We start from the raw sequence: 21,594 nt of genomic DNA on the forward strand, positions 1-21,594 counted from the left end.
GTTTAGGCTATGTATTCATAGGCTAATAGGCACGAACTGATTATTGGACTCAAATAATAAAATGCATGCAATAATCAAACCACTTACTTTGACTATCGAATTTCCTAATGATGGTATCGAGAAAAGTATTCTGTGGTGCCACGTGACCCCTTCGGACTGGCATCTTTGCTGAACGCTATCCCACTGGAGTTATTGGACTTTCTGTCGCCGATGCTGACCTCTACGTCGATGAGTCCCGACAAACGGACGACATTCACTGTGTCCTCGTCATAGAATAATAAATACTGTAATCCCCGACCTACGTTTTTGTAACTTAATGAGATGGACCAAGTGGACAGTCCTTTAAGTGAAAAGTAGCGTTCTGGAAATGAGCGTCCACTTTATTTGGGGGGGATCGCGAGACAGTTTCCAGTTTCCAAGGAGAGGAGCCCGTGTTTGTTTACGTCCCTTGAACTGTCAAAAATGATATCCTCTCAGGTGAATTGCAAGACGAGAGGTTACTTCTTGTCATTTGTCATTGCAGACTCTGGGGAGGGGGAGTCGGTCAGCCTGCCAAGGAACATTGGTTTTGCCATAGTTGCGTCCTTTTTTCTCTCCTCCTGGCCTTATTCTTCCCTGTTTCCGTGCACCGGATGGAAGCAACAGAGAGAAACCAGTAGTCTAGTTGAAGAAAACGTAGGGTAACGTCCGTAATAGTTCGTTGAGATGTGATCGCTCTAGAGGAGAGTGGTCTGTGCGCTCAACATTGATGACTTCTGCTTACCAGTGGTGGCGACTGCGCCTCTTTAACCCTTCGTCGTCGGCAAATAGAACTGTTGAAATATTGGCGGACAATACAAAGCACAACCTCGTCAGCCATTACATATAATCATAATTTTGATAATTATGTGGTCAATAATATAAATATCCTACATTAATTCAGCCCATCTAGCATAGAAGCAGCGCAGGCGAATTAACAAAGGGAAAGAGATGCGACTATTCTGAAGAACTGCCTGCTGTAACTACAGAGAGCGAACAACATCTGGTTTAAAATAGGCTAATACAAACAGCTGCCTCTGTTGTCAAATGGTTAGGTGTCTGTGACAGTCCGCACAGGTGCAGCTGCATTTACATTCACAGGTGTAGGCTAACCCACATGACATCAATGCGTGGGCTAAGGTTTTAACCGAACTGGCACACACACCACAGTCGTTATTCATTGTGAGGCTGTGAGTCTAATTCACATTAAAGGTGAAATTGCAATCGAAAATCCAATGCGTTGACTCACCTCTTTGACAAAATGCGCTTTTTTGAGACTGTGCGCTTTGTTCATTTCTTGGAAGGATGCTGGGGCTTCACCCTCAATTGTCTCATAATGAGGAGGCTTCAGACCAGCAGACACGTCACTGCCTATGCAAGAGCACTGGATGTGGGGTTCCCCCCTTCGTCACAAGTGCGAGATAGACAAAGGGCGCGCTCCGCGTGCAGCATGCATGTTGCTGGTACTGTCTGATCCACTTTGATGTTATTTTACAGCATGAAGCTCAACTCTCCCAACCGATACACAGTATCCTCTTAACTAAATACAACAATAAACACACAATAACACATGCTGTCCTGATAGACTTTAATGTTTTTTTATTATTAAGGCGGTAATGTGAAGTAGAGGGTGATCAATAGCGCTCCGCGGGGCTGCGAGCTTCCTCCCTCTCGTTCCAACTCCCTTATTTAGTCAGGAGAGAGGACACAGTCACGCGGTAGTCTCGTGTAAGCGTCCCCCAGTGAGCTCTTCCAGCCTGCCTTCCGTTGTGAAACGCTTTCTCTCTCTCTCTCTTTCTCTCTGAGACCTCTTGTTTAAATATTACACGCCAATCTTTACAGAGACATGCATAGGATATGTGCATATATTTACCAAATCTACTGGTACAGATGTCACATTCAGCAGCAAACATAATATTACATCATCTTTAAATATATATATATATATTTTACAGAATAATACATTGAAACGTTTTAATAAAAACCACTAGTGATTTATTAGAAAAGTAGCAAAACACTGTACAGTGTAAAGGATCTGAGAGTTTCAGAAGGCACTCTATGATTGTTGATACAGTGTAAAGGATTTGAGAGTTTCAGAAGGCACTCTATGATAGTTGATCCAGTCATATGATGACTATGGACCACAGGAAATCAGGACACCTGGTCTGTCCACCCGTCTGTCTGTCTGTCTGTCTGTCCCTCTGTATACACACACACTAGGCCTATACAACACACATTCAGCGTCTGGACAGATCTCCCCCTGTGTATGAAAAGAATGCAAACACACCCATGAAATAAGAGGTATTGAAGATAATTGCTTTGTAATAACAATGCCAAATTATCATATATCGTGCTTCTACATCTGCATTGCTTGCTGTTTGGTGTTTTAGGCTGGGTTTCTGTAAAGCATTTTGTGACACCGGCAGATGTAAAAAGGTCCCGCCTCTCGCATAAAAAAGTCCCGCCTCTCCCATCTCCTCATTGGTTTTTAGGAGCATATACCCACGTGGGTGATTGAAAGATGGACTGAGGTCCACACTCCAGTCCAGTTGGTGGTGATAATGCACCTTAAAGTGTGTTGTCAATCGCCATATAAAGTCGAAAGAAGAAGAAGAAGCCTGAGGGAGGAGAGATTACCGGAAACAAACTCGGTTTACCTTTTTATCTGTAGATTAATTTTCGGAGTAGAGGACCTTGTGTATTTCAGGTAAAATAACAACCCAATGTTAATATCCCAGAACAAATTACCTAGCAACAGCAAGCTAGCTGGCTACATTTCCATAAATGTTTAATGCTTTTCGATCTGTCCCCAAATCGTTATAGTTGGTTCAGAGTTCGTTTTGATATTTCAACCTACATGTCCTGATCGTGTCTGGTGTGGGTCGACAAAATAAACATGCGCGCGATGCAGTGTGGTCAGCATGTAAGGCACTGCATCGCAGTGACTGAGACTTCACTACAGATCCGGGTTCGATCCCGGGTTGTGTCGCAGCCGGCCGCAACAGGGAGACCCATGAGGCGACAGACAATTTTGCCCAGCATCGTCCAGGTTAGGGGAGGGTTTGGCTGGCCGGGATATCCTTGTCCCATCTAGCTCTAGCGACTACTATGGCAGGCCTGGCGCATGCTCGCTGACACAGTGTTTCCTCCGACACATTAGTGCGGCTGGCTTCCGGGTTCAGACAGCAGTGTGTCAAGAAGCTGTGTGGCTTGGCAGGGTCGGGTTTTGGAGGACGCATGGCTCTCGACCTTCGCCTCTCCCGAGTCGGTACGGGAGTTGCAGCGATGGAACAAGACTGTAACTACCAATTGGATACCATGAAATTGGGGAGAAAAAGGGGTAGGTTGAAATGTAGTCTTCACTGAGAATGTATTATATACATTCTTTTATTACACATGTTAAACATGGAATTGCCCAATAAAAAAATCTGTCAGCAGGCAATGCCATCCCAACTATATTATTGAAGAATCTGAGCGCTGTAAATTGCCTTGTGATATAAATATCAAATTAGCTAATGCAATCAGCCAGGTTGATTATGGATTACTACAATATTTGGTTGTTGTAACTGGGGTCCTGATTGAATTATGCATGTTGGGAAACGTAAACATACGTGGGGATGCAGTCATCATGGCGTTTAAAGTGCATTTAACGGAGAATGACAAAGAGCGGAAGAGACAGCGAGGGACAGTGGGACTGCAACTGGGTGTGAGTGACAGAGAGAGTGGCCATGACGGTTGGGTGTGATGGACTGATAGACAGCATGACTAACAGCATGGGCGCTGGCAGGAAGTGGGTGGGTGGGAGAGAGTGTGTGTGTGGAGGGCTGTTTGTGTTTGTGTTTGTGTTTGTGTGTGTGTGTGTGTGTGTGTGTGTGTGTGTGTGTGTGTGTGTGTGTGTGTGTGTGTGTGTGTGTGTGTGTGTGTGTGTGTGTGTGTGTGTGTGTGTGTGTGTGTGTGTGTGTGTGTGTGTGTGTGTGTGTGTGTGTGTGTGTGTGTGTGTGTGTGTGTGTGTGTGTGTGTGTGAGTGAGCGTGTGTTTGTTTGCACATGTATGTTCGTTTGTGTGTGCACATCAGCTTGTGTGTCTGTGCGTGAGGGGGAGGTTTAAAGAGGCTACTGATGAGGTGATAAGCAGGGGTCGATGTTTGCGTCAGAGTGTACTCTACCCACCTTGGCAGCTGGTGCACTCACAGCTGTGTATGACAGGCAGGACGACGGGCTCACTATCCCCACTGTCACACAGGAGGCTAAGGAAGCGCACGGGGCTCTCAGGGTCCAACCGGTAGCTGCAGCAGTCACACAGCGACAGGAGGTAAGGCTCCTGAGAGAGGGAAGGAAGGAAAAAGGAGGAGAAAGAGAGGGACAGAGAGGTAGAGAAAGGAAGGGTGCACACGCGTGAGAGAGGTGAGAGTTCGAGTCTGAAACTGACACCAATCACCAGCTATTTTTGCTACCATGGTAACGGAAGGTAGTGAAACATTTAGCTGAGATCATGTTTGTTTTTACTTGCTCACATTTTCACAGTGATGCCATTACATTATTTTTCTACCACGGGAGTTTAAGAGTAAAACAAAAAATCACTGGGATGATTGGTCTCGGATCTCTCTGTTCCGGATGAAGTGCCAATACCTCTACATTCAACTGGTGAAAAAAGCACACAAATGGGGACTATTGCAACATTACAGAAAATTCCCATGGAAATGTATTGTAGAATAGACATGGTTATTCTCTATCTTACAGGATAGGGAATCAGGTCCACTCTACATATTACATTTCTGTCTGCAACACTGCATCCCAGCCCAGTGCATAAGAGTGGGTGAAAGCCGGCGACATCAGCAAACCTCCAAAATGACGTCAATTTTGGACAAACAGCGTCCTCTACAGTAGCTGACATCCACGTTGTCAAGACGACAGTCTCCCTTAGTGATGTTCCTGACCTCCGTGTAACGGCGACACTCCGCTACGGGCTCCCCTGGTAAGAAGAGAGGAGGAAATAGGACAGGGCAGGGAGATAAAAGGAGAGAGGGAGATTAAGAGGAGCGGTGGAGGAAGAGGATAATGATGGGGGCAGCATGGGGAGTTGAGAAAATAAAAGAGGGTTTTGTTTTGAGTTAATGAATGAGAGAGCGAGCACTAGAGAGAGAGAGAGAGAGAGAGAGAGAGAGAGAGAGAGAGAGAGAGAGCTCCAAGGGCACATTGACTTTCAATGCCCCCTCACCAACTGAAAGAGATAAATGCTGTCTTATTGTACATGCCTTGTGGACAATTTAGGACCTAAAGCACTATGTGTCACACTAAATATTTGTATAAATACAGGAAGAGAAGGACTAAGCATTGTTTATGTTGAACTCTTACCAGGGAACTCCTTCCTGCAAACTGGGCAGCAGCTGCCTGGTTCCTCCACTTTCACTTCCCCCTGATATAAGAGGATAGGAGAGGAGGAGAGGAGAGGGGAGAATGGATGGGAGGAAAGGAGAGGACGAAAGGGGATGGGAGGAGAGGAGAGGAGAGGACGAAAGGGGATGGGAGGAAAGGAGAGGACGAAAGGGGATGGGAGGAGAGGAGAGGGCCAAGGGCAGACAAGAGGGTAGGAAAAGGAGAAAAGACACTATTTTAGCTTACTAATTGAGTCCCCATCATGTCTCGCTCTGAGAATAGAATAAAGCTGTTCCAGGAATAAATCATCATCTTCCAGGAGGGGTCTGCTGACAGGAGCAAGTGCATCACCACGCCCCCCACAATGCACTGCTCCAGGCCTGCCCCAGCCCCAGGGAGGCTGAACTTGAGCTCAGCAACTTAAAGGGGAGGTAAGTGGGAGCCTTGGTTATTTAAAGTGGAGGTAAATGTGATCCCCAGTTATTTAAAGGAAAACTCCACCCAAAATCTTTTGGTACTTGTTTCATTAGTCCATTGATATAGTCCCAAAATGTTTTACATGTCAGTGAGTATCGAAGATATATAACTTTCAAAATACAGGAATACAGCTGGTATGATGCATTTTGCATCATATGATGCTGCGTTTTGCAGTTATATACAGTATCTTGAAAACTTGATCGCTGACATGAGAAACATTTAGGGACTACAGTATATCAACAATGGACTAATGAAACCAATACCAAAAGATAGCTTTTGGGTGGAGTTTTCTTGTAAAGGGCAGATGCAGGTCCGATAGATGCACCCATTTTGTTTAATTTTTCTTGCCCAAGCTCACATCACAACTTTGCCGGTGTCGTAAAGGGGCAAACTGACAATATCACTATTATTGCCCTTTGTGCTTTTGTGAAATGTTTGTTAGTATTGTTTCATCTTTTATTGTTTGAATTATTTGTTGTTCATAGATGTTATGTGCCTTGTCTGCCACCAGGTGGCATGTTATGTTTTGTCTTGCACAAAAAAATAAGAAAAATTCCAACAAAAATATTGAAACAAGTGTTATTTTTGTAGCTACTTAAAAAAGGGAGGGGCAAAACCAGTTATTTCAAGGAGAGGTATCTATTGATAGCCAACTAGCGATAGCCTCTTAATCTGGAGGTGAGGGTGAACCCAGTTATTTCAAGGAGAGGTATCTATTATTACATTTACATTTAAGTCATTTAGCAGACGCTCTTATCCAGAGCGACTTATTATAATATACAATATATGCCATTTAGCAGACGCTTTTATCCAAAGCGACTTACAGTCATGTGTGCATACATTCTACATATGGGTGGTCCCGGGAATCGAACCCACCTGGCATTACAAGCGCCATGCTCTACCAACTGTGCTACAGAAGGACCACACGATCTATTGATAGCCAACTAGCGATAGCCTCTTAATCTGGAGGTGAGGGTGAACCCAGTTATTTCAAGGAGAGGTATCTATTGATAGCCAACTAGCGATAGCCTCTTAATCTGGAGGTGAGGGTGAACCCAGTTATTTCAAGGAGAGGTATCTATTGATAGCCAACTAGCGATAGCCTCTTAATCTGGAGGTGAGGGTGAACCCAGTTATTTCAAGGAGAGGTATCTATTGATAGCCAACTAGCGATAGCCTCTTAATCTGGAGGTGAGGGTGAACCCAGTTATTTCAAGGAGAGGTATCTATTGATAGCCAACTAGCGATAGCCTCTTAATCTGGAGGGTGAACCCAGTTATTTAAAGGGCATGAGAACAGTCAACTGAGAAAGGGAAAAATATTGACTACTTTGTTTAAGTACTTTCATATCGATTTAGCTCTGGGCTGTAACTCACACAACCCCCCCAAACCTTCTGGCATTTTCTGTGAATTTCTCCAGCTGTAAGAATAACTGAGATGTCTGTGAAAGTGCTGTTTCTTATCTCTCACCTCTTCACACTGCAGCAGTGGGCATCCTGATTGGCACCACTTCTGCCCGTTCACACAGCGGCACACCAAGCAGCCCTCCTCCCATTCAGAGCTAGCCTGTGAGACACATACACGTATGCACGCACACACACAAACACACACACACACACACACGCATAAAAGCATGCATGCATGCACGCACACGCATGCACAAGCACACACACACACCGACAATAAATATACTGCATTTGCAGTGGCTATTACAGTGCTATTGCCACTAATGATTGAGGTGGCTGATTATAACCCAGGTCTACTGTACTGTAGCAGAGAAACCTGAGGTCTATAATGCATCCCAAATGGCACCCTATTCTCTATATAGTGCACTACTTTATACCAGAGCCATATGAGGACTGCAGGACATAGGGAATAGGGTGCCATTTGAGACACACTCCAAGCGAGTTTATGGGACTATAAGGACAAGAGAAGACACTTCTAGAGCTCTACAAGATCTTCATGGACATTATTCACGACAACTAAAGAGGAAGAGGAGAAACCGACCCCCTGTCATCACATGATTAATCCTTCCTATAATATATTCTCATTAAATATTCCTATTACGCGTCTTTAAAGAGGTGGTTAATTTCTGTAGCACTATAATAGCTTTCAACAGTTCCCTGCGTTATTGATAGTGGGCCATTGTACTTTAATGTGGCCCAGGGGGCATGTCCGTCATCGTTACTCATCCCTCCACACACACACACACACACACACACACACACACACACACACACACACACACACACACACACACACACACACACACACACACACACACACACACACACACACACACACACACACACACACACACACACACACACAAACAAAACACAGACTCACACAATCCCTCATCGTTACTTAGTCCTCCTTTATGTATGAACACACAAAGGCATTGAAAGGAGTGCAAGTAACAGACATGGAATGGAAGGATGCGAGTGAGAGTCCAATGGAGGAAAGACAATGAGGTACAATCTGCAGTGCAGGAGGGATAGGAGTTTATGTTGGGCCCTTTAGTTGTGTGTGTGTGTGTGTGTGTGTGTGTGTGTGTGTGTGTGTGTGTGTGTGTGTGTGTGTGTGTGTGTGTGTGTGTGTGTGTGTGTGTGTGTGTGTGTGTGTGTGTGTGTGTGTGTGTGTGTGTGTGTGTGTGTGTGTCTGGTGTGTGTGAGTGTGTGTGTGTCTGGTGTCTGTTTATGTGCATAAGTGCATATAATTGTACTCTTTGATGTAACTTTGTGGGTGTGTGTAAGTGTACATAAACATACTAGTTTGTTTGTTTGTCTGTGTGTGTACCTCTCTCAGCACCCCCTGGTCCTCACACGGGCAGAGTGCGGGGATCACACACAGGCCCTCTGCGTTTCGGTAGAGCCCCTCCTTACACATACACCCCTCTGTGGCGCTGCAGTTGAGTGGGGAGGTCAGGTAGATCTCTACACAGCTCCTCTCACACACAGACAGAGCCTCCGATACACTCTTCCTCCATCTCTCTCCATCAGGACAGGCTACAGGGGGAGGGGCAGGGGTAAGTAGTGAGAGTTGTAGGAAAAATAAGAAATAGGAGAGAGTGAGACAGTGACATTGTTTAATTATAGCTCCTACTCACCTGATTCAACAAATCAACTTAACCTCAAGTGGTGTTTGTGCTGCATTAGAACAAATACATGTAACTGCCAAAATAAAGAAAACACTTCAGTAAATGAGGGATACAACATATATTGAAAGCAGGGGCTTTCACACAGGTGTGGTTCCTGAGTTAATATATTAACATCCCATCATGCTTAGGGTCATGTCTAAAAATGCCTCGTTGCCCATTATTCTGGCTACCATGGCTAGAAGAATCTCAGTGACTTTGAAAGAGGTGTCTGAAAGGAGAACAGGGGGTTTAAAGTGTGTGTGTGTCTCAGTCACCAGATCTCAACCCAATTGAACACTTATAGGAGAGTTCCAGACACTTGCTGAATCTATGCCAAGGCTCATTGAAGCTGTTCTGGCGGCCCGTGGTGGCCCAACCCCCTATTAAGACACTTTATGTTGGGGTTTCCTTTATTTTGGCAGTTACCTTTATGCGCAACGAAGGACTGGGTTGGAAAACACTTCCATAGAATGAAATGCAGCCCCAGTCTCTCACTTAGGGCCTACATACTAGACCTCAGACACTCACCACAATCAGGGGCCCTGCATAGTGCCGTACGCTGGGCCGGGCCCTCACACTCTGCCCCCCCGTATTGCTGAGGCTGGAAGACGGTCCGCCTGGAGTTCCGCTGGCCAGAACCACAGCTCACTGAGCACTGACTCCACTCTGACCAACTACCCCACTCACAGTCCACTGGAGACATACATGGAGGAAGAGAAGCATGTGAAGGAGTGATGGAGGCAGAGAGAGGCATAGAGGAAGAGAAAGTGTGCGAGAAAGAAAGCAAGAGGAGGGAAAGATATGTTTGGTCTGACACATACTGTCCATTATAAAAGAGGTTCATTTCACAGAGGGATTCGGGCCCTGAAATCTTTTGGTGATAGTCGGTAGTTGATAGTCTAGTGGGGGACATATCATTTAATTTGATAGTTTTGCTACAGTGGGAAACTACAGAGTTATCATATGCCACATGCTGGCAGAGCAGATTTCTAGTTTCCTACACGCACTGGCTTCTGTATCAGGTCAACACTGTACACAGCTACTTAAACATGGTTGAAGAGCTACACTCACCATTGCATGGGTCCTCAGTACAATTCAATACTCCTCCGTGACAAACACTTAGGAAGAGAGGGAGAAAGGGATTGATAAATACCTGACGCATTAGGATCCAAAGATGAGAAACTCAAAGAGGCAGTTAATCAAACAATCATGCCTCTCAGTCCCTCAGTCTTTTAGCTGTGTATCAAAACCCTGGGCTGAAAGATGAAATTACTCATGTCTGAATCTGACAGTCTCTCCATTACATAGTCTCATGTGACAGACATAAATACTGTACATAAATGTATCTGGCCAGCACGTATGCAAGATCTGGTTTTGGGTGCCGAGACGATCAGTTACATTCCAAAGATGTGTAATACTGTACAGTATTTCAGGTCTGGGTACTGTACAGTTGAAGTCGGAAGTTTACATACACTAAGGTTGGAGTCATTTAAACTCGTTTTTCAACCACTACACAAATGTCTTGTCAACAAACTATAGTTTTGGCAAGTCGGTTAGGACATCTACTTTGGGCATGACAAGTAATTTTTCCAACAATTGTTTACAGACAGATTATTTCACTGCATCACAATTCCAGTGGGTCAGAAGTTTACATACACTAATTTGACTGTGCCATTAAACAGCTTGGAAAATTCCAGAAAATGATGTAATGGCTTTAGAAGCTTCTGGTAGGCTAATTGACAACATTTGAGTCAAATGGAGGTGTACATGTGGATGTATTTCAAGGCCTTCAAACTCAGTGCCTCCTTGCTTGACATCATGGGAAAATGAAAAGATATCTGCCAAAACTTCTGAAAAAAATTGCAGACCTCCACAAGTCTGGTTCATCCTTGGGAGAAATTTCCAAACGTCTGAAGGTACCACGTTCATCTGTACAAACAATAGTATGCAGGTATAAACACCATCGGACCATTCAGCAGCCATCATACTGCTCAAGAAGGAGACACATTCTTTCTCCTAGAGATGAACATATTGCGAAAAGTGCAAATCAATCCCAGAACAACAGCAAAGGACCTTGTGAAGATGCTGGAGGAAACAGGTACAAAAGTATCAATATTCACAGTAAAATGAGTCCTATATCGACATAACCTGAAAGGCCGCTCAGCAAGGAAGAAGCCACTGCTCCAAAACCACCATAAAAAAGCCAGACTACTGTTTGCAACTGCACATGGGGACAAAGATCATACTTTTTGGAGAAATGTCCTCTGGTCTGATGAAACAAAAATACAACTGTTTGGCCATAATGACCATCGTTATGTTTGAAGCAAAAAGGGGGATGCTTGCAAGCCGAAGAACACCATCCCAACCGTGAAGCATGGGGGTGGCAGCATCATGTTGTGGGGGTGCTTTGCTGCAGGAGGGACTGGTGCACTTCTCAAAATATATGGCATCATGAGGGACGAAAATTATGTGGATATATTGAAGTAACATCTCAATACATCAGACAGGAAGTTGAAGCTTGGGTGCAAATGGGTCTTTCAAATGGACAATGACCCCAAGCATACTTCCAAAGTTGTGGCACAATTGCTTAAAGACAACAAAGGCAAGCTACTGGAGTGGCCATCACAATGCTCTGACCTCAATTGTATAGAAAATACTGAAAAGCTTGTATGTGCAAGGAGGCCTACAAACCTGACTCAGTTCCACCAGCTTTGTCAGGAGGAATGGGACAAAATCCACCCAACTTATTGTGGGAAGCTTGTGGAAGGATACCCAAAATGTTTGATCCAAGTTTAACAAATTAAAGGCAATGCTACCAAATACTAATTGAGTGTATGTACACTTCTGACCCACTGGGAATGTGATGAAATAAATACAATTTGAAATAAATCATGACATTTCACATTCTTAAAATAAAGTGGTGATCCTAACTGACCTAAACAGGGAATTTTTACTAGGATGAAATGTCAGGAATTGTGAAAAATTGAGTTTAAATGTAATTGGCTAAGGTGTGTGTAAACTTCCGACTTCAACTGTATATCTGTCAATCAACCGCTATTACTTCTTAACACATGTAATAGGCTAGCTACATATCCCCAATCAAATCTACCAATCATGGAATTGGATTACATATCTTTACAACCGTTTTGAAGATATACTACAAGCTTTAGTAAGTAACTGTAATAATGAGTAATAATAATGAGGTGTTGACTACCATGTGTTGCACTGTTGTTGTAAGACCGTCCCAGAGGCCACCTCTCCTTCGGGGTAATCCAGGGTCATGTTCAGGGTCCCCGGGAGGGAGTGCAGAGAACAGGGACACGCATCATGAGGGACACATGATCCGTTGTACAGCACCTGCTCAAGGAAGACGATCAGGTGACACATAGATGAAGCGTGGTGGTTAGATTAGATTAGTGTCCTTTACAGTCATCTCTTGACCTGGTAACTACATAACATCTTTTCTCATTGTATTGAAATGTGCCTTACTCAGCAATAAGCAGACTGTCACTGTCTGACCATGCCTGAGTGTACTAACCATGCCTGAGTGTACTAACCATGTCTGAGTGTACTAACCATGTCTGAGTGTACTGACCATGTCTGAGTGTACTGACCATGCCTGAGTGTACTGACCATGCCTGAGTGTACTAACCATGCCTGAGTGTACTGACCATGCCTGAGTGTACTGACCATGTCTGAGTGTACTAACCATGCCTGAGTGTACTACCATGCCAGTGCCTGAGTGTACTAACCATGCCTGAGTGTACTGACCATGTCTGAGTGTACTGACCATGCCTGAGTGTACTGACCATGCCTGAGTGTACTAACCATGCCTGAGTGTACTGACCATGCCTGAGTGTACTGACCATGTCTGAGTGTACTGACCATGCCTGAGTGTACTGACCATGCCTGAGTGTACTAACCATGCCTGAGTGTACTGACCATGCCTGAGTGTACTGACCATGCCTGAGTGTACTGACCATGCCTGAGTGTACTGACCATGTCTGAGTGTACTGACCATGCCTGAGTGTACTGACCATGCCTGAGTGTACTGACCATGCCTGAGTGTACTGACCATGCCTGAGTGTACTGACCATGCCTGAGTGTACAGACCATGTCTGAGTGTACTGACCATGTCTGAGTGTACTGACCATGTCTGAGTGTACTGACCATGTCTGAGTGTACTGACCATGCCTGAGTGTACTGACCATGCCTGAGTGTACTGACCATGCCTGAGTGTACTGACCATGCCTGAGTGTACTGACCATGCCTGGGGGACAGGTGCATCCAGGGATACAGGGTCCAGATACACACTGGTTCTCTAGCCAGAGGTCCTCACAGCTGTAGGGGCAGGAGCCAGCACACTGGCTGAACACCTGGCTGGATGGACACTCTGCACAGAGACACATGTTTCATGTCAATACACAGGACCAGTACGCTTCAGTTCAGTGCTTCAATATGTTAATAGTAAGTTATTAAGTGTACCAGGTATGTATGATGATACTATATGTCTCTACTTTCCACCTGTATAGTTAAAAAATAAAAGCATGCTCAACTTCAAGTTTTTGTGTTACCTGGTGTCATCTGTTTTACCTGGCGTCGTGTGTGTTACCTGGTGTCGTGTGTGTTACCTGGTGTCGTGTGTGTTACCTAGTGCCGTGTGTTTTACCTGGTGTCATGTGTGTTACCTGGTGTCGTGTGTGTTACCTGGTGTCGTGTGTTACCTGGTGTTGTGTGTGTTACCTGGTGTTGTGAGTGTTACCTGGTAGACAGCTGTTGGTTTGACAGGCAGTATGTTGTTCTAAGGGAGTAGGACACTCCTGTCCCCCGGGCTGGGGCTCCTGTAAGACGGTCTTGATACGCACTGACACCCCTCCACCACACGAGGCGCTGCACTCACTCCAAGACGACCACTCACTCAACACACACCCAGCTGGAAAGGAGAGAGAGAGAGAGAGAGAGAGAGAGAGAGAGAGAGAGAGAGAGAGAGAGAGAGAGAGAGAGAGAGAGAGAGAGAGAGAGAGAGAGAGAGAGAGAGAGAGAGAGAGAGAGAGAGAGAGAGAGAGAGAGAGAGAATGTTAATTTATTTAACTAACAAACAGATCAACTCCAACTTGTTTAAATGTTGACCATCTTCAGGTCATCTGTGTGGGACCAGTCATATTATTTGGTATCATGTGTTGTATGTCACTGACCTGGACAAGGGGGCAGTACACATGTTTCAGTGTGGACCGTCTCAGCACAGGGTGGCCCTCCTTCTGTGTCATTGCAGGGACGTATCCTCATCCTCTGTCCCGTCCCACAGGACTCTGAGCAGGCGCTCCACTGTCCCCAGGGGCCGTAGACGGGACACAGCAGGTCAGTGCACACCAGGGTGCCATTCTCACACACACTGGAGCACACAGGGACAGAGTAGAGATGGATAGATTGTTAATTAACCTCTAAGAGTCTAAGCCTTTTGGCGGGGGTTCTACAAAGCTAGCATATGGAACTGTTTTAAAATGTTCACACCATGGATCATATAGCTATTTGATTTTGAAGTGTCTATAAAGGAGATATTTGAAAGCTCAGGAAATATTTTAGTCTTTTGGACACAGATTTAACCCCTTTTGTTTTGTTGGCACAAAACTACCTCCATACCTCCATATATTTTTTGAACTGGTACCAGGTTAGCTTCAGACGAGTTCCGTGACCCTTGTGGGGGTCGTAGAGCAAAACAGAGAACAGCTGTGATTTTGTGAGAGTCTCGTCTTTCCACAGAGTGGTCATATTAGGCCAAACCGTTCGGACGCTTAGAGACGTTTTTGTGAGAAGAACGATTTTCAGGATGTCTCATGGTCTGACAAACACGATGTAGCCTGGCCACTTTCCACCACAGATGCGGAAGGCTAACACAGGCGGATGTGGTGGATTTGAGACGCAGCCCATGCAAAACAAACTAGATATCTCTACCTTAAACTGACAGATTTTGAAAGGGATATTTTTGCATTATGTTACTTAGATTGATGCACCTGTGCGTCAATAGACAATAAGGTTGACTAAAACAATAGGTGTTGTCTCTGTGAGGAGATGCCTCCACGAAATAGGCCATACAAGATGCAAAAAGCCACTTTACCTAAAGTTCTTCATCGGTCATGTCAGATTATCATATTCTGATTATGACTGTGGGGAAATCTGGCACTAAACCGTACTCATATAGTATGCAATAACTTGTATGTGAAAGAAATTATAGATGGCCAAATTCAAACTTGAGATCCACATGTGTAACTCACACATACAACTTCCATTGATGTCAATGGGAGATATGTACAAAAAAAGTTACACATAAATTAAGATTTGGCCGATAATAATGATATTTCTAGTGTTGATCATTTTGAGGCTGTGTGGATATGAGGCTCCTACAGGTTCCTAACCAGGTTCCTAACCAGGTTCTTAACCAGGTTCCTAACCAGGTGTTGCAGTCCAGATCCTCCAGGTTCCTAACCAGGTTTCTCACCAGGTGTTGCAGTCCAGTGTGACTTTCTCAGCAGGGCTGATCTCCAGGGTGCCGTTGCCCATGGGAACCCCACAGCGACACTCCGTCACCTCAACACAGTCCCCGCCCTGCAGCAGCCAGCCCTCTGGGCACCGACACCCTAGGAGAGTGAGAGAACAACCGGGAAGATAAAAATGGAGAAAGAAAGAGGTTCAGATGGATATCCTCTTCTTGTTAGGGTAGCACACTGAAAGTCACAAAGTATGCCAGTATGTCACACTGATATAAGGGACACAGTGACATGAGGTCATAGGTCCATTACCTGGGTGACAGACTCCCTGCAGACACTGCACATGCTCCCAGAGGTCAGTGCAGCTCCGGGGACACTGATTGGCACAAGACGCTTGGTAGACCCGCCCCCTGTCCTCACAGCGCTCGCCTAGATCACACAAGAAAGGAGTCAATCACTACTGTCTCCTTGGAGACCACATTGTAAGACGTTTTAGGCACATACAGTATAGGAACATTGTTAACCAGTTAAAATGTCCAGTAAAGGGTTAAAGTGTACCTGGACAGAGGCCAGTGTTGCAGCTCTTGGTCTGGGTCTGCTGTTTTTGACACTGGGGTCCTGGAGGGGAGGCCTGGGGCTGTCTGTGGCGCTGTCTGACCCCACCGCTGCACGGCTCCTGACACACACTCCACACACTCCACACACTCCACTGGCACAGGTCTGGGCAGGAAATGACATCAGCACGAACAACGTAATCATCGTCATCATCATCATCATACTGCAGAGTGTCAAGAGTCATGCCAGTTGTTTAGTACTGACTGAGTGTAGTGTATTCTTAGTGTACAGTACCACCCACCTCTGCATGCATTGGGGTCTGGGCAGAGCCTCTCCTCCTCCAGCTCCCCGGTACACTGTGCCCCCTCTTCCTCCCCTGAGACTGGCTGGCCTGAGTCCAGGTCCAGACATGCTCGGTAGCGCCGCTGGACAGACACCAGGGCTGCAGGGCCACCCTGTGGAGAGGAGGAGGACTGCAGGGAGGAGGCGGGCACACACGGAGAGCAGGGGGTCCACTCTGACCACTCACTGAGAATGACTGAAGGAGGGAGGGAGGGTAGGAAAGAGTGGGGTGGGCGGGGGGTTTAGAGGGGTACATAAATAGAGAGGGTGGGAGGGGAAGAGTAAGGTAGAGAGATGTAGGAGAGCGATGAAGCTTAGTGTTGGTCTAAAGTCAACTTATGTCAAACTCAAACTGTTCTAAGATCCATAAAAAGTACTCTCTCTAAACCCAGGAAATTAATGTACTACAGTATGGTTTCCCCAACTGGCGGCTCACGGCCTGAATTTGGCCAGTAAGTGGTTTTAACTTCATTGGGATAGGGGGCAGCATTGGGAAGTTTGGATGAAAAGCGTGACCAGAGTAAATTGCCTGTTACTCAGGCCCAGAAGCTAGCATATGCATCTAATTACATAGAAAACACTCTTAAGTTTCCAAAACTGTTAAAACAATGTCTGTGAGTATAACATAACTCATATGGCAGGCAAAAACCTGAGACGAATCCAACCAGGAAGTGGGAAATCTGAGGTTTGTAGTTTTTTTAAGTGATTGCCTATCCAATATCCTGTGTCTATGAGGTCAGATTGCACTTCCTAAGGCTTCCAGTAGATGTCAACAGTCTTTAGAAGTTGTTTCAGGCTTCTATTGTGAAAGGGGATCGAATAAGAGCTGTTTCAACAAGTGGTCAGGCTGAAAGCCTTTAGTTTCGCGCGTGGCCGTGTGCGTGATGCTCATTCTCTTTCCTTTCTAATGACAACGGAATTGTCCGGTTGGAATATTATTGAAGATTTATGATAAAAAAATTCTAAAGATTGATTATATACATTGTTTGACATGTTTCTACGAACTTTAATGGAACTTTTTTCACTTTTCGTCTGGACTTTGTGCCCGCGCTTTGTGCATTTGGATTACTGGACTAAACGCGCAAACAAAATGGAGGTATTTAGACATGAAGATGAACTTTATCGAACAAAACAAACATTTATTGTCTAACATGGAGACCTGGGAGTGCCATCAGATGAAGATCATCAAAGGTAAGTGATTAATTTTAACGCTATTTCTGACTTTTGTGACACCTCTCCTATGTATAACTCTTGTATCTTTCATCGATGTTCATGATGAGTATTTCTGTAATTTGATGTGGCTCTCTGCAATTTCACCGGATGTTTGTTTGAGACAATGCATTTCTGAACATAATGCGCCAATTTCAAATGAGGTATTTGGACATAAAGATTAACTTTATCGAACAAAACACACATTGTTTGTCTAACATGGAGTCCTGGGAGTGCCATCTGGTGAAGATCATCAAAGGTTAGTGATTCATTTGAATGCTATTTCTGACTTTTGTGACACCTCTCCTTCTTTGGAAAATGGCTGTATGGTTTTCTGTGACTAGGTGCTGACCTAACATAATCTCATGGGGTGCTTTCGCCGCAAAGCCTTTTTGAAATCGGACACTGTGGCTGGATTAACAAGAGGTTTATCTTTAAAATGGTGTATAAACTTGTATGTTTGAGGAATTTTAAGTATGATATTTCTGTTGTTTGAATTTGGCACCCTGCAATTTCACTGGCTGTTGGCGAGGTGGGACGCTCACGTCCCAAACGATCCCAGAGAAGTTAATTGGCCCCCCAAGTTTTCTGAGCAAAATATGTAAATGATTTAAGTGATTTTAAATTTTAAAATTGGTTCCGAAGCATAATAGAGAGACTGTATATAAATATTAGCAAGGTTCAAAACTGTTATGTTTTAGTCAAATGTTTTATCTGTTTGGGCTTCTTGTGGTCAATTTACAGTCTACAAATTATTTTTAATTATGTTCCGGTCCCACGGCCATCCACCCAGGATCCCTGGACAACAATATGTCTTACCTTCACACTCTCGCATGTCACACTGCAACGTCCCATTATGACAGAGGCTGGGAGGGAATCAGACAATACAAAGAGAGTCATAATACATTTACCTCTAAAACCATCTCATTGTACTATGCAGACTATTTAATTATATATAGACTATATCTTATTATTCTGTGTATGGGTCTATCTACGGTGGCCACAGGGGGAAAATGTAGCTTTAAAAATGCACATCTATTTAATGGTCTAGCTTAGTGTTCCTCTCTCTTGGCCTTTGCTTCCTTGTTATTATCTGTGTATATTCTGTAACTATGGGTACCATATTGAACCTTTGTATAGTTTCTCCTTCACTTGTTAAAAGAGTTAAGTCACTTACCAGGTGCTGCAGTCTATAGTGACAATGGTCCCCTGTGGCACAATCACAGAGACAGGTCTCCCTGAGGCCTGATGTTGGAGGTGTACACAGCCACACTGCTCTAGGGCTACACAGGTCCCATTCTGCTGCAGCAAGCCCTGAGGGCAGTAGCAGCCAGGGGTACACTCCTGTATCCCCGCACACAGTGCCTTCTGCCCCTGCAGTGCACACTGCTTCTCACAGGGGGAGCCACACTCAGAGTACTGGAACGGTTTCTCACAAGAGTCTGGAAGAGAGAAGATCTCATGTCACACACACACACACACACACACACACACACACACACACACACACACACACACACACACACACACACACACACACACACACACACACACACACACACACACACACACACACACACACACACACACACACACAGAGAGAGAGCATGTGCGTCCTCAGAGCATGCGCAGACCAGCTGGCTGGTGTGTTTACGGATATATTCAATCTCTCCCTATCCCAGTCTGTTGTCCACACATGCTTCAAGATGGCCACCATTGTTCATGTACCCAAAAAGGCAAAGATAACTGAACTAAATGACTATCTCCCCGTAGCACTCAATTCTGCCATCATGAAGCGCTTTGAGAGACTAGTCAAGGATCACATCACCTCCACCTTACCTGCCACCCTAGACCCACTTCAGTTTGCATACCGCCACAACAGGTCCACAGACGATGCAATCGCCATCACACTGCACACTGCCCTATCCCATCTGGACAAGAGGAATACCTATGTAAGAATGCTGTTCATTGACTACAGCTCAGCATTTAACACCATTGTACCCTCCAAGCTCATCATTAAGCTGGAGGCCTGGGTCAACAACCCCGCCGTGTGCAATTGGGTCCTGGACTTTCTGACGGGCCGCTCCCAGATGGTGAAGGGTGGAAACAACATATCCACTTCGCTGATCCTCAACACTGGGGCCCCACAAGGGTGCGTGCTCAACCCCCTCCTGTATTCCCTGTTCACCCATGACTGCATGGAAGACGAGACAACAGTAGTGGGCTTGATTACCAACAACAATGAGACAGCCTACAGGGAGGAGGTGAGGGCACTCGGAGTGTGGTGTCAGGAAAATAACCTCTCACTCAATGTCAACAAAACAAAGGAGATGATTGTGGACTTCAGGAAAACAGCAGAGGGTGCCCCCCTCTATCCACATCGAAGGTACAGTAGTGGAGAAGGTGGAAAGTTTTAAGTTCCCCGGCATACACATCACAGACAAACTGAAATGATCCACCCACACAAACAGTGTGGTGGAGAAAGCGCAACAGCGCCTCTTAAACTTATGGAGTCTGAAGATATTTGGCTTGTCACCTAAAACCCTGACAAACTTTTACAGATGCACAATCGAGAGCATCCTGTCGGGATGTATCACCGCCTGGTATGGCAATTGCACCGCCTTCAACTGCAAAGCTCTCCAGAGGGTGGAGAGCACAACGCATTACCGGAGGCAAACTACCTTCCCTCCAAGACACCTACAGCATCCGATGTCACAGGAAGGCCAAAAAGATAATCAAGGACAACAACCACCCGAGCCACTGCCTGTTCACCCCGCCACCATCCAGAAGGCGAGGTCGAGAGACTGAAAAACAGCTTCTATCTCAAGGCCATGAGACTGCTAAACAGTAATCACTAACTCAGAGAGGCTGCTGCCCACATATAGACTCCACGTTAATAAATTGATCACTAGACACTTTAAACAATGGCACTTTAATAATGTTAACATATCTTACATTACTCATCTCATTACTCATCTCATATGTATATACTGTACCTCATACCATCTATTGCACCTTGCCTATGCCACTTAGATTTGTGGGTATAAGGTAGTTGTTGGGGAATTGTTAGATTACTTGTTAGATATTACCGCATTGTCAGAACTAGAAACACAAGAATTTCACTAAATTCACATTAACATCTGCTAACCATGTGTATGTGACCAATAACATTTGATTTGACAGAGAAAACCCACTGAAAGCATTATTATGTGGCCTCACCATGACAGTGGTCTAGTGTGCAGGTTCTGCTCTGGGTGTCCAGACTGGAACAGTGCTGTCCCTTGGTGGCTGGTGAGAGCGGTGCGCGGTGACGCTGCTGCCTCTGGGACACACAGTAGCAGGCGGACCACTCGGTCCACTCTGACATGGGACATTCTGGACAAACACACAGGGAAGAAGTCAAAGATGGAGAAAAGTATAGCCTTACTGGAAAAGTATTGTTTAGCCAAGAGAGGCTGTGATTGGCTCTTTGTGTTTGTGTCCTAATTGTTTACTATGTGGCAGAGCCTGGATAGCAGTCTTTCCTGGTCAGATTAAGTAAATCAAGTTTTTGGTTTAATTATAATAATAATAATAATAACTACCAACAGACTTCAGATATTGGCTGGAACGAATTGCAAAAATCACTGAAGTTGGAGACTTTTATCTCCCTCACCAACTTCAAACATCAGCTATCTGAGCAGCTAACCGATCGCTGCAGCTGTACATAGTCTATTGGTAAATAGCCCACCCATTTTCACCTACCTCATCCCCATACTGTTTTATTTATTTACTTTTCTGCTCTTTTGCACACCAGTATCTCTACCTGTATATGACCATCTGATCATTTATCACTCCAGTGTTAATCTGCAAAATTGTAATTATTCGCCTACCTCATGCCTTTTGCACACATTGTATATAGACTCCCCCTTTTTTTTCCTACTGTGTTATTGACTTGTTAATTGTTTACTCCATGTGTAACTCTGTGTTGTCTGTTCACACTGCTGTGCTTTAT

General features: G+C 45.0%; 2 protein-coding genes across 3 annotated transcripts in view; both read right to left on the reverse strand.

Moving 5' to 3' along the window:
* kcnh2b (potassium voltage-gated channel, subfamily H (eag-related), member 2b) overlaps positions 1 to 1,413 on the reverse strand; it is a 306,518-nt gene extending 305,105 nt beyond the window's left edge. Inside the window, exons 1-2 of one of the 2 annotated variants that reach the window (XM_052504628.1) lie at positions 1,268 to 1,413; positions 88 to 812 (exon numbers count right to left, since the gene is read on the reverse strand). In XM_052504628.1, coding sequence (XP_052360588.1) covers positions 88 to 163 — 76 coding nt within the window. In that variant the 5' untranslated portion in view covers positions 164 to 812; positions 1,268 to 1,413. Of the gene's footprint in view, positions 1 to 87; positions 1,017 to 1,267 lie in introns of those variants that run through there. The other variant, XM_052504633.1, reaches the window with a different exon arrangement.
* Positions 1,414 to 1,594: 181 nt separating this feature from the next.
* The window catches only part of sspo (SCO-spondin), an 86,728-nt gene continuing 66,728 nt past the window's right edge, over positions 1,595 to 21,594 (reverse strand). The window contains exons 91-109 of the mRNA XM_052518237.1: positions 20,820 to 20,975; positions 18,778 to 19,042; positions 18,420 to 18,466; positions 16,351 to 16,587; positions 16,053 to 16,214; positions 15,807 to 15,923; positions 15,506 to 15,644; positions 14,205 to 14,401; positions 13,772 to 13,942; positions 13,275 to 13,402; positions 12,224 to 12,366; positions 10,081 to 10,127; positions 9,538 to 9,702; positions 8,670 to 8,878; positions 7,341 to 7,436; positions 5,373 to 5,433; positions 4,859 to 4,989; positions 4,188 to 4,338; positions 1,595 to 2,278 (exon numbers count right to left, since the gene is read on the reverse strand). Coding sequence (XP_052374197.1) covers positions 2,256 to 2,278; positions 4,188 to 4,338; positions 4,859 to 4,989; positions 5,373 to 5,433; positions 7,341 to 7,436; positions 8,670 to 8,878; positions 9,538 to 9,702; positions 10,081 to 10,127; positions 12,224 to 12,366; positions 13,275 to 13,402; positions 13,772 to 13,942; positions 14,205 to 14,401; positions 15,506 to 15,644; positions 15,807 to 15,923; positions 16,053 to 16,214; positions 16,351 to 16,587; positions 18,420 to 18,466; positions 18,778 to 19,042; positions 20,820 to 20,975 — 2,645 coding nt within the window. The 3' untranslated portion in view covers positions 1,595 to 2,255. The remainder of the gene's footprint in view (positions 2,279 to 4,187; positions 4,339 to 4,858; positions 4,990 to 5,372; positions 5,434 to 7,340; positions 7,437 to 8,669; positions 8,879 to 9,537; positions 9,703 to 10,080; positions 10,128 to 12,223; positions 12,367 to 13,274; positions 13,403 to 13,771; positions 13,943 to 14,204; positions 14,402 to 15,505; positions 15,645 to 15,806; positions 15,924 to 16,052; positions 16,215 to 16,350; positions 16,588 to 18,419; positions 18,467 to 18,777; positions 19,043 to 20,819; positions 20,976 to 21,594) is intronic.

This window comes from Oncorhynchus keta, chromosome 4, assembly GCF_023373465.1.
Source record: "Oncorhynchus keta strain PuntledgeMale-10-30-2019 chromosome 4, Oket_V2, whole genome shotgun sequence".
In the NCBI taxonomy this organism is placed as follows: Eukaryota; Metazoa; Chordata; class Actinopteri; order Salmoniformes; family Salmonidae; genus Oncorhynchus; species Oncorhynchus keta.